Source organism: Lagenorhynchus albirostris, chromosome 3 (assembly GCF_949774975.1).
Source record: "Lagenorhynchus albirostris chromosome 3, mLagAlb1.1, whole genome shotgun sequence".
Lineage (NCBI taxonomy): Eukaryota > Metazoa > Chordata > Mammalia > Artiodactyla > Delphinidae > Lagenorhynchus > Lagenorhynchus albirostris.
Window position 1 is genome coordinate 77,141,493 of NC_083097.1, and position 16,409 is coordinate 77,157,901.

General features: G+C 39.4%; 1 protein-coding gene across 10 annotated transcripts in view; it reads right to left on the reverse strand.

Moving 5' to 3' along the window:
- The window catches only part of ELL2 (elongation factor for RNA polymerase II 2), a 134,734-nt gene that overhangs the window by 77,522 nt on the left and 40,803 nt on the right, over positions 1-16,409 (reverse strand). For 7 of the 10 annotated variants that reach the window (XR_009539537.1, XR_009539538.1, XR_009539536.1 and 4 more), the window contains exons 3-4: positions 11,097-11,218; positions 5,965-6,128 (exon numbers count right to left, since the gene is read on the reverse strand). Coding sequence is in view for 5 of the 10 variants with exons in the window: in XM_060143293.1 (XP_059999276.1) it covers positions 5,965-6,128; positions 11,097-11,218 (286 nt within the window). In the remaining 5 variants the exon portion in view is untranslated. Of the gene's footprint in view, positions 1-5,964; positions 6,129-6,279; positions 6,631-11,096; positions 11,219-16,409 lie in introns of those variants that run through there. The other 3 variants (XM_060143296.1, XM_060143297.1, XM_060143295.1) reach the window with 2 other exon arrangements.

Below are 16,409 nucleotides of genomic sequence, written 5' to 3' on the forward strand. Positions count from 1 at the left end.
TAAAAGCAGTCTCTAAAGCGCTGTTGGCTTGGGTGAAAACAGTTTAATGGGGCAGGAGCTTTACTGAATAGTAGTTCTGTCCATGCTGGGTTCCCAAGGCCTGGCCAGAGGGGCTGTTTGTTTGATACAATCCTACCTAAAGGAGAAAGAAAGGTCTCACTGGCTCTTATATTTCTTTACTATCTGGACGTAACCAATTGTAAATATCAGATCAAAATACTGCACAACAAAGGAACTCAACATTAAAGGGTCACTGCCCAGTGGTAAGAAAAGCTATTAAATTAAGGTACAATTAGAGATTTGGAGATAGATTTAGATCTGTTTTCTGTATTTTTCTTAATTCAGAGATAGTTAGATCAATGTCAGATGTGCAGGGAACTAATATCTACCTTGCACCAATTATGGGATGGGGGAGGGACACCGTGCTAAGAGCTTTACACATATAAAGTCTCATAAAGTAACCTGATGAGGTAGGCCTTGGTCCTATTTCACAGATGAGAAAACTGAGGATTTCAATGGGATAAGCTCAAATAGTAGAGTGCTGACTTAGCATTTGGAAGGTTCTGCGATTAATACCCAAGTTTTCCTACTTGTACTTCTTTGTTGGAAAGGTTTTATGAACAAATGCCTAATGTCTGCCCTTGCTTCATGTTAGGCTGCAAGCTTCCTGTAGGCAGTGCTATGGCTGCTTTGTCTATCAGCAGACCTAGATTTTGATGACTTGCAAAGTGAAATGACCAGCAAAGTGTCAAAGTGAATGACAGCAAGTGAACAAGAAGACAGCAGAGGAGCAGAATCAAGGTGGCCTGTGCTGTATTTCTGCCAGAGCCTGAAGACACAATGAAATTTCTAAAGTGGCAATTGCAAACCTTCCAACCCACCACTTCTCAGTTGCAATAGTGTTAGCAAACAGTACTACTTCCTTGAAATTTCAATAGGAATTTTTGGAAAGAAAGAAAGAATAGAGTTAGGTCAGACAAGTTTAGGAAACGCTATCAATTCCACACTCCCCTCCCCCTTGAAACCTGTTTAACTTCTACTTCCCCAAACCAAGCTGACTATGGATCCCTCTCCCACACTCGTCTCTAGGGAGCGGGATGAGCAGAGAATGGTTTTTAACTAAACTCACATACACCATGACTGGTCATTTAGAATGAATTCAGGCCAGCAAGGAAGGCAAATACAAATAAAAACAAAAACAGGACTATCACTGTGTTGCAGGCTGCCCTACCTCTTCTGTAGGTCTCACCAACCTCTGGTCCACAGTCTCAGGAAAGCCCCTAGGTCTCCTGAGTTTACCCCACCCTCCCAAAGTAGACATAGGGCTACCAAATAAGGAAGGTTCACTTTGCCCTTAAAAGGGGTCAAAGTATGATGGCTAACAAGAAATTAGAATCTGGACAGGGATGTGACAGCATTGGAGTCTCACCTGGGGCCTAATGCTAGGCTATCATTGGTCCATGAATCTCCTACCCACAAAACACTCACTTCACCTTTACCTCATTTTAAACAGCAAGTTGTAGGGTAACCCATTTCTTTCAAATGATGAAAGAAGAATCCAGCCACACTGGGCCACAGAGTTTTGCACAAAGATCACTTGCTCCCTGCCTCCCCATCAATTTGTGCCTATTCAACCAGGAAGGAGTCCTCTGATTTAAGGTAAGAAAGGCTATAAATGAAGAAAACATTAGTACTCTAAGCAGTTACAGAATTGAGATGCTAAAGCAAAAAAAGAGCAGGAAAATGTGGTTCAAAGTGGGCAGAAGAAAGGTTTTATTTTTATTTTTTACATTTGCTTCAGAAAAGCCCTTTTAATAAAGCCTGTGGGAGAACCTAATTCTCTTCCCAGACCCAACTGCTAATCAATTCCCTGGGCTCCTTATATAAACAGCAGCAGCGGGTCGGACAGAGTTGGGTAATCTGGGACTACATCTGAACCGTTTTGTTTCATAACAAGGAGTCCACTGCTAGCTTCTCCATTTAATATGAGATGGTAAAAGTACTTAGCCCTCCGTCTAATGACTCTGAGTAAACAATCTGAAAGGAAGGTGTTAAAACAGACAATCAGAAAGAGAGCAGGGACGGCAACCGTCTTCTGCAGCTGTTTTTCTGTTCTGTGGAACCTAACTAAAAACCCTGGCAACACTGACCCAAGGTTTTAAAAACACTGGCAGGACCTTGACAGTGGTGTGACTCTGTCATGGTTAAATACATAATCCACTGCAATGAAATCCATCTCCACTACTTAGCATTTGAGATCACTTCTTCAAAAGGTTTACTATCAAAATATATATAAACAAGTCATAGACTGCTAGAACTACAAAGGACCTTAGATGTTATCTAAGTGCAAAACCCCTTATTTATTTTTTATTTTTTTATAAGTTTATTTATTTATTTATTTATGGCTGCGTTGGGGCTTCGTTGTTGCAGGCAGGCTTTCTCTAGTTGTGGTGACCGGGGGCTACTCTTCGTTGTGGTGCCGGCTTCTCATTGCGGTGACTTCTCTTGTTGCGGAGCAAGGACTCTAGGTGCACGGGCTTTAGTAGTTGTGGCGCACGGGCTTAGTTGCTCCGCGGCATGTGGGATCTTCCCGGACCAGGGCTCGAACCTGTATCCCCTGCCTTGGCAGGTGGATTCTTAACCACTGTGCCACCGGGGAAGCCCCAAACCCCTTATTTTAATATTTGAGAAAATTAAGGTCTCCAGATGTTAATTGATTTGTCCAAGGTCACTCAAACATGTACTAACATCAAAAATAAGGAGGATGGGGGGAAAAGTTGGGAAAACTGGAAAAAGGATCCTAGAAATCAGGTTGTTTGGGTTATTTTATATACCTAAATAGATATTAGGTATATAAAATAACCAAAATTTACAATTCAATAAATTTCCAGAATTTAGATAGGAGTCAGTGAGCAGACTTAAGATACTGGTAAACTAGAAGTGATAAGTTTCTTTTTTCTTTTTTTTAAACAATGGGGAAGGATTATAACAACACAACAATGCTCATCATTGATATCAATGGCATAACTAGAACTGGAAATATTACTGAAGAAATAATAACAATGTTTTCTAGGTTAAAGCTTCTCCTGTGCTCCTCTCCAGGCAAAACAGGCCTTCCCCCATTCCCCACCCCAAGCCCACTAGAAGGTCACAGAAGCTCACATTCCTGGTTGCCTAGGCAAGCTGACCCCTAAGAGCACAGCCTTCCCTTCCTTAAACTGGGCTTGTGCCCTAATTCAACTATCAGAGGACTGGATGATGCCACCATACCCCCCACAGTGAGACCAACATTATTCCTATTTGTCCTCTACTCGGGCTGACACTATTAAAAGAAACCTTGCTCTGCAAAGGCTTCTAAGCTGGCAGAGGTCAGCTTTTGGTATCATTTTATATGATATATTCAATTAAGAACTAAAGAGGTATCTCCTGTTGTCTTATGAAAGAAACATAACTTGTTAATGAGGCCAAACTCTTATCATTTGCTATTTGCTGATACCAACAACTTGATATGTAAAATGGAGAGGCAGTCATAACCCAGCTCATGAGGTGATTGTGAGATTTAGATGAATAACTACATGTGAAGTGCTAACCAGTGCCTTGTGCATCGCAAGCACTCAGGAAGTGCTGAGTAATATTAGTATTGAAGGGTGACTGACTAGCGTTTTAAAGAACTAAATGGGTCAGTTTTGAGATACTGAAAAAAGCAGGAGGATACAAACTGCCTGGAAGGAAAGAAACATGGTAAAGGCCTGGCAATGGATACAGTTAGAAGAAAAAGATCAAAACATGCCATAACAAGGAAGAGTAAAAAAATCAAAAAGAAACACCAGAAAAGCCAATCCAGATACTAGTCTTTTGCTCTACTGTATTCAGAATTGATTAGTCTTTTCTTAGGAGTAGTGTGTGCAGTTTGGAATTCTGAGGTGAAGAACTGGAGGCAGTCCAGAGGAGAGCAATAAAAATAATTAAAGGCTCGGGATACAGGCCATATTAAGGAAAGTTAAAAGGAGCTGGGGTTACTTGACCTAGAGAATAAAGGGCTGAGGAGGTTAATGACAAGATTTAAGACCAGAGAAGAACACTGCTGTGATGGTGAGTAGCCCAGGGCACAGAGGACACAGCACAGAGGAGAAGGTTAAACAGAGCACTTGTCTGGCAGAGGTCACTGTGGGGCTCTGCAGGGGGGGAACATATGTGTGCTCTTCTTAAAATGGCATAGATGTAATCTGGTTCAGATTTAAATTTAGATAACCTCAAATTCTATGTGGTCACTCTAAAAAATGTATATAAATTATCTGTAGTGCCTATACGAAACCCTGCAAGTTCCAAAATTCCCATACCATCAGGGCATGTATGGCCTGTGTAATTCTGGGTGTTGAAAAGTCTCTTGTGTAAGCTGGGAATGAACTGTACCGACCCTATCAAAACAAACAAAAACACATGGACATAGGGGACGCCCAAGGATCTTTCAATGGAAAAGTACAGTGATCATTGCTAATTTTCAAGCTTTGGAGTAAATCAAGGTGAAGGTTTTCAGATAGTTATATTGGGAAGAAAAAAGAATCATTTTGATTGCTGGAGTCTTCTATTCCTTTGTCAAACATACCAATTTGTCTTACTGTTTATAAATTGGTAGTATTGGACTTAAAAAACACTCTCAAAGCAACAGGGACGGCAAATTCATAGCGTGCACTTAAATTTAAGAGCAGCAGATCTTGTACATTTTTAAAACAATTTGAGATTTAGCCTACTAAAGTTAATTAAGTTACCTATGAGAATAAAGAAAGAAAGAAAGGAGGTTGGAAGTTGTTACCTCATTCAGCAGGAAAGAGAAGATGAAAAATCTCACTGCTAGTAAGTTACTGGGCAGAAACTGGGCCCCGTGGGTACAGATACCTGGGGAAGCCATGAATTGTTGTTAAACCAAACTAAATGTATCTAAGCTAAGCACCAAGTCCCAGGAGCACTGGCTCTGTTCCAAAGAAATACTTATTAAAGATACTAGTGGAGCTTCTCAAAGCTGAATGTATTGTAGCTGGGTCAGCAATGGGAAAATACAGAAGTAGAATTATACCAAACCATGGAAAGATGTTGATTAAGGGATCTGGTTATTCAAGAGACTTTTTGTTAGCATTTACATTTTCAAATTAATATCCTTTCATCATTTACTATCCAGTGACTTGTGTTATTAAACTGACCGAGGCCTCATAGAGCTCATCTTCACTCTGCGTGACTCTATTACTGTTAATAGTCACTGTGAATTAACTCTTTAAAACTGTCAGGGTCACTGCTCGTAAAGGAGAGACTCAACTTGCGGGTCTGGTCTTAATTCCCCTCGATTTGATGGATATTTGAGTGAGCTGATGATAAAGGTGATGGGGGTAGGGCAGGTTCTTAATTAATGGAGAGATGAGGATGAGGATCCATAATTGAGATGACATCACAACTGAGGTACCAAAGAGGCATCACCCTAATGCTTTGCTATAAGCACGTTTTAATACTTTTGCAATAAAAACTCCTTGTTGTGCAAAGATCCTTTGAAATTCTGCTAATAGAAAACTCATAAGTTCTACTAATAGATTTTACTATAAAAATAACTCTCCAGAAGTACAAAATAAGAACTATACTGTCCACCACTGAAATTACATCATCCAGTGACAAAGAAAACACAACAGTACCACTATCACAATCTCACATAATAAAGTAACTTGAGCAGATCCCAGGATTGTAAAGTAATAACAAATGGCCAGTAGAGGATCTGGGATTTATGAAAGAAATAAAACTTTTCAATCTCTTCAATTTATCAGCAGTATGAAGAGAATAAATGACTTTTGACCATGTTTTTCAAAGTGTTCTGAAAACTAATTTCTGTGTTTTCATTAAGTAATATTACCAATATTTACCTAGAGTGATCTTGAATGATTCCAATCAATCAGCAAGAAGGAGAAAGGTATCTATACAAACCTACATATGGTCCACCAGGTTTGATAACTTTTGTGCTTCGGTTGCGGGATTCCTCCTCTGCCTGGGTCATTCTTTCTCGTGTCATCTGATACGAGTCATTTGTTGCACACACTGTAATTTTATCTTGTATAAATCCCAGGCAATTGAGCTGGGATGCTCCAGAGCTGTCAGGTAAGATGGTGCCTTGTTAGATATGTCCCACATTTTGCATAATAAAGGCAAGCAGAAATTGTATAATCCTAAAACCAGCAGCTTTAATAATAACTTTGCAATTCAAAATAACTAATATTAGTCATTTTAAAATGTAAAGCTTACTTAAAAATTTTTAAGTTTCTCCTCTTCATTTGATATCACATTTTTTTTTTCCATATTCTGGATAGAATGGGTGAAATGAGATCTCAGAGACCAAATCCATGAAATGTTGAAAAAAAAAAAAAAAAAAAAGAATCAGTACTTGGAATGAAGACCAGAGTCTTGATGGGCACTGTAGTTCTACTGTCATTTTTAAAAGAATTATCTACCACTGATGTGAGAAATGTTAAAAGTTTACTTTTAATGGAACCATAATATGTATGCTTTAGAACTGACTAGATGAAACAGACCCACCATAATAATGCCTTTTATTTTTAATAAGATATTAAGTTTAAGGCTAAAGTACTGCCAAATATCATAGTTTAATTTATTACTATTCACCCAAATACCCTAAAAAATTGTAACTTTATATTTACCATTGTTAAATCTCTATAAGATGATCTTTTGATATAGCAAATACTGAAAAATACTGGACAGGAGATTTTTGCAGAAATATTAAAAAAAGAAACCTTTTATTTACACAATCACGAATATTAACACTGGCCAGGAAGACGGCTCTGTATTCAAAGTATTATGCTAATATTAGGGGATTATGATAACAGTTATGCTAGTATTTTAAAAAGAAATTATTATGGCCTTAAAACAGACTAGAATGTAGAAGTAATGAAAATGTCACTACAGCTCTGATATTCTATTTCTTAACTTAATTGGAAGTAGCTTTGTTATGATGCTAAGAAATAAGGGTTGATAAAATTTTTGTAAGTTGCTAATAACTGTCTGTACAAATGCTATTTTAAAAAAATCAGTTCGTTCTTCTCATAAATATTTATTGGGCAGAGAGACTGTGTGCCTGGCAATGTGTGAGGTACCTGGGCTGTGACAAGGACTGACAGATGTGGTCCCTCCTTCAAGGAGCTCTCTGTCTAATGGGCGACAAGGATGAGCATACTGGAAATTATGATGCAGTGTGACAAGTGACAGGGAACAGGGAACCCCCAGGAAGGTACTTCACCTGGACTTGTGGGCAAGGCAAAGGCTTCCTAGAGGAAGTGGTGATTGAGCTGATCTAGAGGGATAACTAGACAAGGGGGAAGGACAAAAGTGTTCTAAAGGGATAACCAATGTGTGCAGGCCCAGAGGAACACGGAGGAGGTTTTCAGCTTGACCAAAGGGAGCTGGCAAGAACAATTAGAGGTGAGGATGAAAAGAGGGTATAAGAAGTGCATCACACAGGGCTTTGGAGGTCATAGTATAAATTTTGGACTTTTCCCCAAGAATAACAGAGACTGAAAATAGTCTTATTTATTCCGTAGAAAAATCAATCTGGATGAAGAACAGATTGGAAGGAAGGGGGCACTCTTGTGAAAGCAGACCAGTTAAGAGGCTACTGAACGATTACAGACAAGAAGCAATGGCTTGAACCAGGGTAGGGCAGTGTGAATGCAGAACAGTAAACAGATTCCAGAGATAGTGAGGAGGCAGCATTGACAGGATTTGGTCAGAGATTAGCCATGGCCAGGGGTCGGGGGTGGGGGTTGGGTGGGTGGTCGTTAAAGACTGTGCCCAAGTTACTAGGTGTGTGGAGCTGCCATGTGAGACACCGGAGTACGGATGGGAGAGAGAAAATGAATTCAGTGTTGGACCTGGTTGGTGACTTTGAAGAAGTAAGGAGCAGTCAGTCTCAGGAGGGAATGGACTGTGAATAACACTAATATTTAAAATAATCAATAGGAAGATAAAAAGACCACAGGAGACCAAAGAGGTAGAGGGAAATTAGAAGAGCAGTGTGTCATGGAAGCCATGGGAATAGAATACTTCAAGAATCAGAGAGTGGTCCACAGTGTGAAATGTTGGCAACAAGTCCAGAATAATAAGGAACCAATAAGCATCCCCTGGGTTCATGGGCAAGGAGGTAAAGGCTCTCTTCGAGAGGCATATTTCAGTGGAATGGCGGGGACTGAAGCCAGACTTCGGGTTCAGAAGTGAGTATAAGGGAGGCGGGTTTGGGTTTTTTTTGGTTTTTGTTTTTGCGGTATGCGGGCCTCTCACTGTTGTGGCCTCTCCTGTTGCGGAGCACAGGCTCTGGACGCACAGGCTCAGGGGCCATGGCTCATGGGCCCAGCCGCTCCGTGGCACGTGGGATCTTCCCGGACCGGGGCACGAACCCGTGTCCCCTGCATCGGCAGGTGGACCCTCAACCACTGCGCCACCAGGGAAGCCCAGTTTTTGTTTTTATTGTCTTTTTTAATGAGGACTACTTGAGCTGAAAAATCCAGTGAAAGGAGAGAAAGGAAGGGGTAGGGAGGGAGGATGAGTAGGAAGAAAAGACTGCAGTAGAGAAAAGTCTGCAGTGTGAAGGTCTGGTGGCAGGAAGTTTGAATTTCAACATCTCCCCTTATGATTTACTAAGTAATTTACATAGTGAGAATAAGCTGAACCTATTGCCAATCACAATGAAGATACAGTTTTCACCATCCAAGGTCAAGAAACAGATCTTTACATGAAAACAAAATACAGCTATAAACCCTGTGGGCAAGAAGGTACTCTCCAGAATTCTCCACTCATCCCTTTTGAACTTAGTTACCTTAAAAGTTTAAATACTTTGACATATGTGCATAAATGTTCCTACAGTCCTTCTCTAGCCTAGCTCACTGTTTCCTATACTTGAGTATGCATTATTTACAGAGCTGTATTATGTATTTTCACTAGGCCTGTGAATGGGCAGATTCAAGGAATTTTTGAGTGTGGGATTTCCACCATCTTACATATGAGAAAAGCGAGGCCCAAGGAGATTTAAAAAGAAAGATAAGAAAGGAGACTAGTTGATATATATTTTTTGAACATCTATTTATGGAGCTCAGCCAACACTGTAAGACTGGAAAATGAGTGTAAGAAAGCCCCTGCCCTTAAGGAGCTTGCACAACTGTAGGAGAGACAAGATATATGGAAAATAAAAAATCAAACTGAATAGAAAAGGTGGAGCCAGATTATAAAAAGGTTTTCTTGCCAGGATAAAAACTGGAACTCTGAGTGCTTTTGTTTTTATGATGGCAAATTTCAATTTATATTCATACCACACTTGGATCATACGAATGTCTTTATGACAATGTTCTCACAATAATTGTTTCTTTTCTGTTGGCACATCATGTATAGTTTTATAAAGTGACCTTAAATCTTTCTCCAAACAAGGTAGAAATAAACACACAGGGTATCTGTGATGTAACGGAGAAACCATATTACCTATGATAGGCCTGGTTTTGAAGAGGGAATTAAGTTCCTTAATGAAATTCCTAATGGGACATAGTTCAGTTTGATGTCAAAATGTTCTCACTGTACTAAAATAATTCTCTTAAGACAAGTGTTACAGGTAATGGCACTATTAGAAATCGGTGTGCCCTGTGGTATGTAAAGAACACTGAAGTAGGAGTTAGAACTCAGTTCTCATTCAGCCCAGTCACTAACCAACCACCTATGCAACCTGTGAAGTGAAGGGGTGGAACCACACAATCACCGAGGACCCTTGTACTTGGTGATTCTATGATCTATTACAATGCTGTCCCACAGAAATTTCTGCAATTTAAAATGTTCTGTGTTTGTGCTGTCCACTATGAGAACCACTAGCCATGTGGTTATTTAGCCTATAATATGTAGTTAGTATGAGTGAAGAACTAAATTTTATTTCATTTTTATCAACTGAAATGTAAATAGCCCCATGTGGCCAGTGGCTATCACTGTGGACAGTGCAGAAAAGTCTACAGAGTCTAAAACTCATGCAATTTATACCAAAAAATGTAAGTTTGGGGGAAGGCAATTTTTAGAAAGCAAAATTAACATATACTCAGGGAAAATGGCAGATTAAGATAAAGCAAAAAGTTATTTAGTCGCCTTAAATGGGAGAAGAAATTTAGACCTCTCTCAGTGAAGTGTCTTATTTTGTATCTCTGCCTTCCCTGCTTACTTGGAACACAACTTTCCCTTCCTTTCTCCCACACACAGCAAACACTTAAAGTTTCAAGTACGACACAGAGGAGAGATAGGGATGGATGGCCCTGGGGGCCTTGGGGAACTTTCGGCCAATGTCAGTGTTTCTCGGGAGGTTGGGGGCTCTAAGGCCTTGTCTTTATCCACAGGCAGAACAAACTCCCATGAGGGGCCGTTCTTTAATCAGAAACAACCACAGCAAAGAAGAGTGTAACAAGTAGCTTAGTGTTTACAGAGGACCTAAGTAGATAAGGGTTCCAGTGGGTACCCTGGGCTATGGGTGTGTATTTTTGTCTTCCTCCCTCCTTTTTTCCCCTGAAAATCAGAAATGACTGCTATACTGGGGTTAATTTCTAGTTTCCATTCTGCTGCAGAATAAAGATTTTTAAAAACCTATCTTAAAACAAGCCTTGCACAGCGAAGGAGGAAGGGGATATATAAGACACACGTATATTTTCCTCCTTTATCTATGAGTGTGAGTCCTGAGGATACTATAAACACTCTTATTTATATTCAGTGAATAAAAATTTAAAAACCCCTCAAACTTGTCTTTAATTAAAATAAACAAAATAAACCATGTTTTATAGGTATAAAATCTATACCTTAAAAATTCCTCAAGGGCAAAAATCTTAAAATTTTTGTGATTGTATCCTACAGTGACAAATATAATTTCTAGCACATAGTATGTGCTCAATATTTCTCAAATAAATAAATAAGCCCTACCATTCAAGTCAGTAAATATTTACGGAATGACTACCATGTATTTTATTGTAGAATTAAAAAAGAAAACCCTCAAAGAAAAATCATTTTCCCTTCAGCATACCTTGGAACGCACTTACCTGGAGAAGGTTTGCTGGATGCAGTCAAAGCTGCCTTGAGGGTTGTCTTTACCCACATTTGACAAATAGAAGTTAAAGGTATGCACTTCGTTGGGGGGATCATTTTTAGGGATTTTGACAAGCTAAAAGGGGGACAAAGAGAGAAACACTTCAAATTATAAATTTGCTATAGAATGATCTGATGACTGACTTAACTGTTTTTCAAGCGACATTCATTTTTTACCGAAGCCCTCTTGAGCATCTAAATTTATAGCATTTATATTACCAAATCATTCAAGGAATCTGACAAGCATGCTTTAACTCACCACGTTCTTATTTCCATTTTCTATCCTAAAGTGTCAGTAATCATATCGGCTCAGTAATTAGTTTATAAGAGGAACCCCCTTCTTTTCAAACTAGAAAACGGTTACAGTTCACATGAAGAGTTATTAGTGAACTCGCTAAAAAGCTCTTCCTCTTTTGAGATACACAGGTTCTGCCTTTGGCTACATGACCCGCTGCTAAATAGCTTCTAGATATTTAGATGGTCTTGAGATAGAGTCCATATCCCAATCTTTTGCTGTCTTATTACATACGCATTTCATTTTAATTCTTACTTCTTGGAGCAATATTTTTGAAGAATAACTAGCAGCATAAGGTGACTACTATAATTACATTCACACCAAAACGCAGCTGGGTGCTTCTCCCTGCCCTATGATTCTTGTACTCATCCTCATGTTTACAGAACAAGGTCAGCAGCCTACAGAGATTATTCTGCAGGGCACTCCAAGGCTGAGCCCCAGGCAACACTGTGGAACAGGAGGATGTTTCCTATGCTCTTGCTCAAGGTCTGGTTTCTCTGCTAGATGGGAAGCCCCAGAAGTGAAGGGACAGGGTTGCTCTCGATTACTGAACCCCTGTACTGGGTACATTTTCCTGGCACATAGGAGGAGCTTAATAAACATTTGTGAATAAATGAGCTGGAAACTTCTGTCTTTCAACTGCTCCACTCTTCCCAGCTCCCAAGACCTTTCTTCCCTTGGGTCTACAGGGGCCACCATGGTGTTAGATGATAATTATGAATAGGATGCATTGGAAAGAAAGTAAAATATGACTTCCTGCTCTCCAGCCTCCAAATACATGGTCTTGGCAATTCAGTAGACAAGCAAGGAGGGAGAAAGTGTTTTCTAATTCTCTTTTGTCTCCTCCAAATCTGCCCTTTACATCAATGGAAGATTAAGACTCAGAGCTAACTGGCTGCCAGATATATATATATATATATATATATATATATATATATATATACACACACACACACACATATATATCACTCATGAATATGCTAGTAAGCATAAGCGTGTATGAACTCTACTTGGCCCTGAGGACATCCTGCAACTCTGATTTGCTCACTCTAAAAAGACTCCTAATGTTTTATCTACAGAAAATAATTTAAAGCCACCAACTCCATCCCACACCCCTCCCCCTAAAAGAGTGAAGAAAGCTAAGAAGGGAGACAATTTGCAGTGTCTGGTACATAGCAGACATGCAATAAATGTTTGTTGAAGGAATGAACGAACAAGGAGAAGAAAAAAGAAAGAAGTCAAAGGTAAACATCTTTTCAAAGGAGATTCATTCAGAAGACCCATGTAGAGTTCGAGAGCCTAAATTTCACCAAAAATGTTGAATATTAGATAATACTCCATAGATCCTCCATCACTCATGAATTTAAACTATCTTTGACTCCCTTTTTAAATTAGTTCTAATTGCTAGAGTAACAAGCTTCTACATTAATTATCCACTCTATAAATTATATCTCTGGGGGGCCCTAAAGTTACTCTTTTATTTCCCCAAATTTCCCCTAGTTCTAAAATGCTGGAACTTTGTGAACAAGTCTTAATTTACTCTGTAAGTATTCATCAGGCTGTCTTATTGGGCATGCAAACTGAACACCTAGTCAGCAAACACACACTGGTGAAATGAAATGGAACGTTTTACTTCTTAATCCTATAGAGAGGGAGCAGAGCAGGAGCCAAAGGAATGCTTGTGTGAGATGCAAGGGAACAGCAAGTCTGTCCACAGGCTGGTGTAACAGCATTCACTGACGTCTGCTTTTGTTTTCCTAATAATAGCAGGGCTCTGCTGTCAGAGAAGGGATGTGCCCGGTAGCCCAAAGCTTCCTTAAGGTCTAGGACAGGAGGTAGACAGGTAATGTAGGTGTGAACACTTGAATGACATCCCTTCCTCAGCCATGACTGACTTAACTTCCATTCACCTTCCCCCTCAACTGTCCCTGTAGATCTGCAGAACCTGGTTGGGGAGATTTTCCACAGTGGTTGTAGGCTCATCTCCAGGCCAGGCTCTGGCTTCAGTTTAGGCCTAAGGTCTTCCTTCCTGTGCGGCTCAGGTCTGGGAATGCAGGAGCACTTTACGTATCAGAGTATGAAAGACTGTCCGTTTTGGGAGATTCTAAGTTGTATTTTAAAAGAGTAGAAGCATATAGTTTTTTTGTATTTTGCAGGAGTGACTAGAGTCTGTACTCAAATTCTACAAATGTTCGGTATTCTTTCACTGAAAACTTTTAACTTAATTACTGGAGTCCTTAAGCTCAGACATCTACTAAACAGAGCATTTTATTCAGGAAAGTTCTTAACGAACCTTTATAATATTTAAATGTAGATTTTTCCTTTCTTATCATCTAAATTGTGATTCCTCTTAAGTAATATTTATACTTCTAAAGGTGAAAAATTATCTTCCTATACATTTTTTTCATTTTTAAACACACACACGCAGAATGTCTTTGAGTAAATTTGGAGGATTTAATAACAAAAATACCTTGTATGAATTAATTACTGTGCACACCACTCAAAGCATTAGGGTTTGGCCTGATGGTGGGCATAGAATACTTTCATATTCTTATTCTTTAAAAGAATCTTGAATAGAAAAAAGCTATAGTCATTTAAAAAATATCATAATGAACAGAACAGGAAAGAATCAGATCATACAGAAACAAAATTTAAAAAAATACACAACCCATGCTATATACCCACTGAAGTGTTTGAAAGTTTGTATCCCACATAGATTAGAACAGCAGTTTTCAACAAGGGGCAGTTTTGCCCCCCGGGGACATGTGGTGTGGGAGGGTGCTACTGGCGTCTACTGGAGGCCAGAGACAGTGCCCAACACTTTACAGTACACAGGACAGTCCCACAACAAAGAGTTACCCAGTCTAAGATGTCAGTAAGGCCCAAAGTTAAGAAACTATGGATTAGAGCTAGAGGTAGAAAAGAAGTCAGGGAATTCTGACTTTATTGACTTCTGAAAATTAATGAAGAAGTGGAGGGGGAAATGGTATCTTTAAAGAAATAAAAGTACCCGTTTAAGAAAAAAAGAGGTAATAGCATGGAGAATGACAGCAGGACTTCTCAGAAGTCTCTCCAACCCACTGTCCCACTCTGTGGTGTGTACGTGAGCAGTGAGCAGATAGGGGCAGGAGCAGGCATCAGGGAAAATTATGTTCATCATGGAACCCAAAGGTGAATCTTGATGCATATCATGGTATTTTTCTCCAGCTGAGGAGCTGGGGTGGGGTTGGAGGTTAAGGAATGATGAGAACATGAAGTTCTGAGTTGCCACAACTAAGTTTCTACATCTCCTTTCCTCTGTGGTTTTCAGATCAACAGCAATGCAGATGGTACAGCCTGACCTAATCTCAGGCTTTTCCTGTAAAAGATCTGAGAGCAAGATGTTGCCTAGCAATCTTCATATCTTTAAAATTTCAAAAGCTTAAATTATACGGTCTATAGATTTAGTATATCTAATTTCCTGAAGGAGATGGTATAAATTAGATACAAATTTTATTTGCATTAATATCTGAATATACTCTTCAGAATGAAATGTATGTACAAAAAGTACTCATGTTTATAGCTGGCCTAACAGTTTGGCTCCTTGGGCAAAGCCTTAATGGAAAGAGCAGGTTGTGTATGACAATTAGGGCAGGCAGGAGGGGTGAAGGAGTGGGGGCTTCAGAACTAAACTATGGGGACCTCTGAGTGGACCAAAGCCTGTAGGACTGCTGAGGGTCAGAGCTAAAGTGGGATCAGAGTCCCCACTTCAGAGACTAGACTTTCAGAGGAACTTGTGGATACTTATTGCTCCTCTCTCTAATATACAGGAACCTATTCCACAGCTTGTCTAGATAGTGAAATAGGAGTCAATCGTTTCTTCCAGAATGGTTACGAAGCATTTTCTTATAAACTGGCCTTTGAATATGGAATATGAAGAGAGGGAGTTAAAATGAAATGACTGTTACTGGCGGGCACAGGATCAGCTTCTGGAGACAGGACTAATCACCATGGGAAAAGAAATTCTGAGGTCTGATTTAGAAACAATCGTGGAGGAGCATCCCTTTGTACGATAGGAACTTCTCAATTTTAATTATAATATTTTGAGCTTTTCCTATAAGTCAGTGGGAATACCTTTATATTTAGCAACCCATGGTCTACTGGAAATTCTTTTAGCTAAATATCTTAAGAATGAAATATTATTTTAAAAGTATCAAAGACTATGATTCTAAACAGTTTCCTATTCACAATGAAAAATATAAAAATATACTACCATGTTCTGGGCAACTCGAAATGTAGATTTTAATTTTCATTCCAAATATGAGAGCCTGAAACTCAAAGGCTTAGGACCACAATCCACAACCCTCCTCCCAAACTCCAGTCTGTCTTTGATAAAAAGCTACGAAGACAAAGTTTCAGGAAACTTTCAGACATTTATAATTAACATAAACACTGTATACCAAGATGTGTAAGTCAAAGCTTCTAATTATTCTGAGACACAAGTTCAGGCATGTGGCACTGGGATCCTTCCTGAAAGGTCATTTCAATATCAAGTCACAGACCTCCTATTTACGTAAGGATATAGGACAGAAGTGCAGTGTGCACACTGCTGCAAATTACTCACAGAGGCATGCTAACATCTGCTTAAAAGCCACTGGTACTTTTACTGCAGAGGTTGCTCCACTGGACTGAGGTACACACTAGATTAAAAATAGGACCATCAAGCAGAGAAAGCTTTCGACAAAATTCAACACCCATTTATGATAAAAACCCTGCAGAAAGTAGGCATAGAGGGAACTTTCCTCAACATAATAAAGGCCATATATGACAAACCCACAGCCAACATCGTCCTCAATGGTGAAAAACTGAAAGCATTTCCACTAAGATCAGGAAGACAAGGTTGCCCACTCTCACCACTCTTATTCAACATAGTTTTGGAAGTTTTAGCCACAGCAATCAGAGAAGAAAAGGAATCCAAATCGGAAAAGAAGAA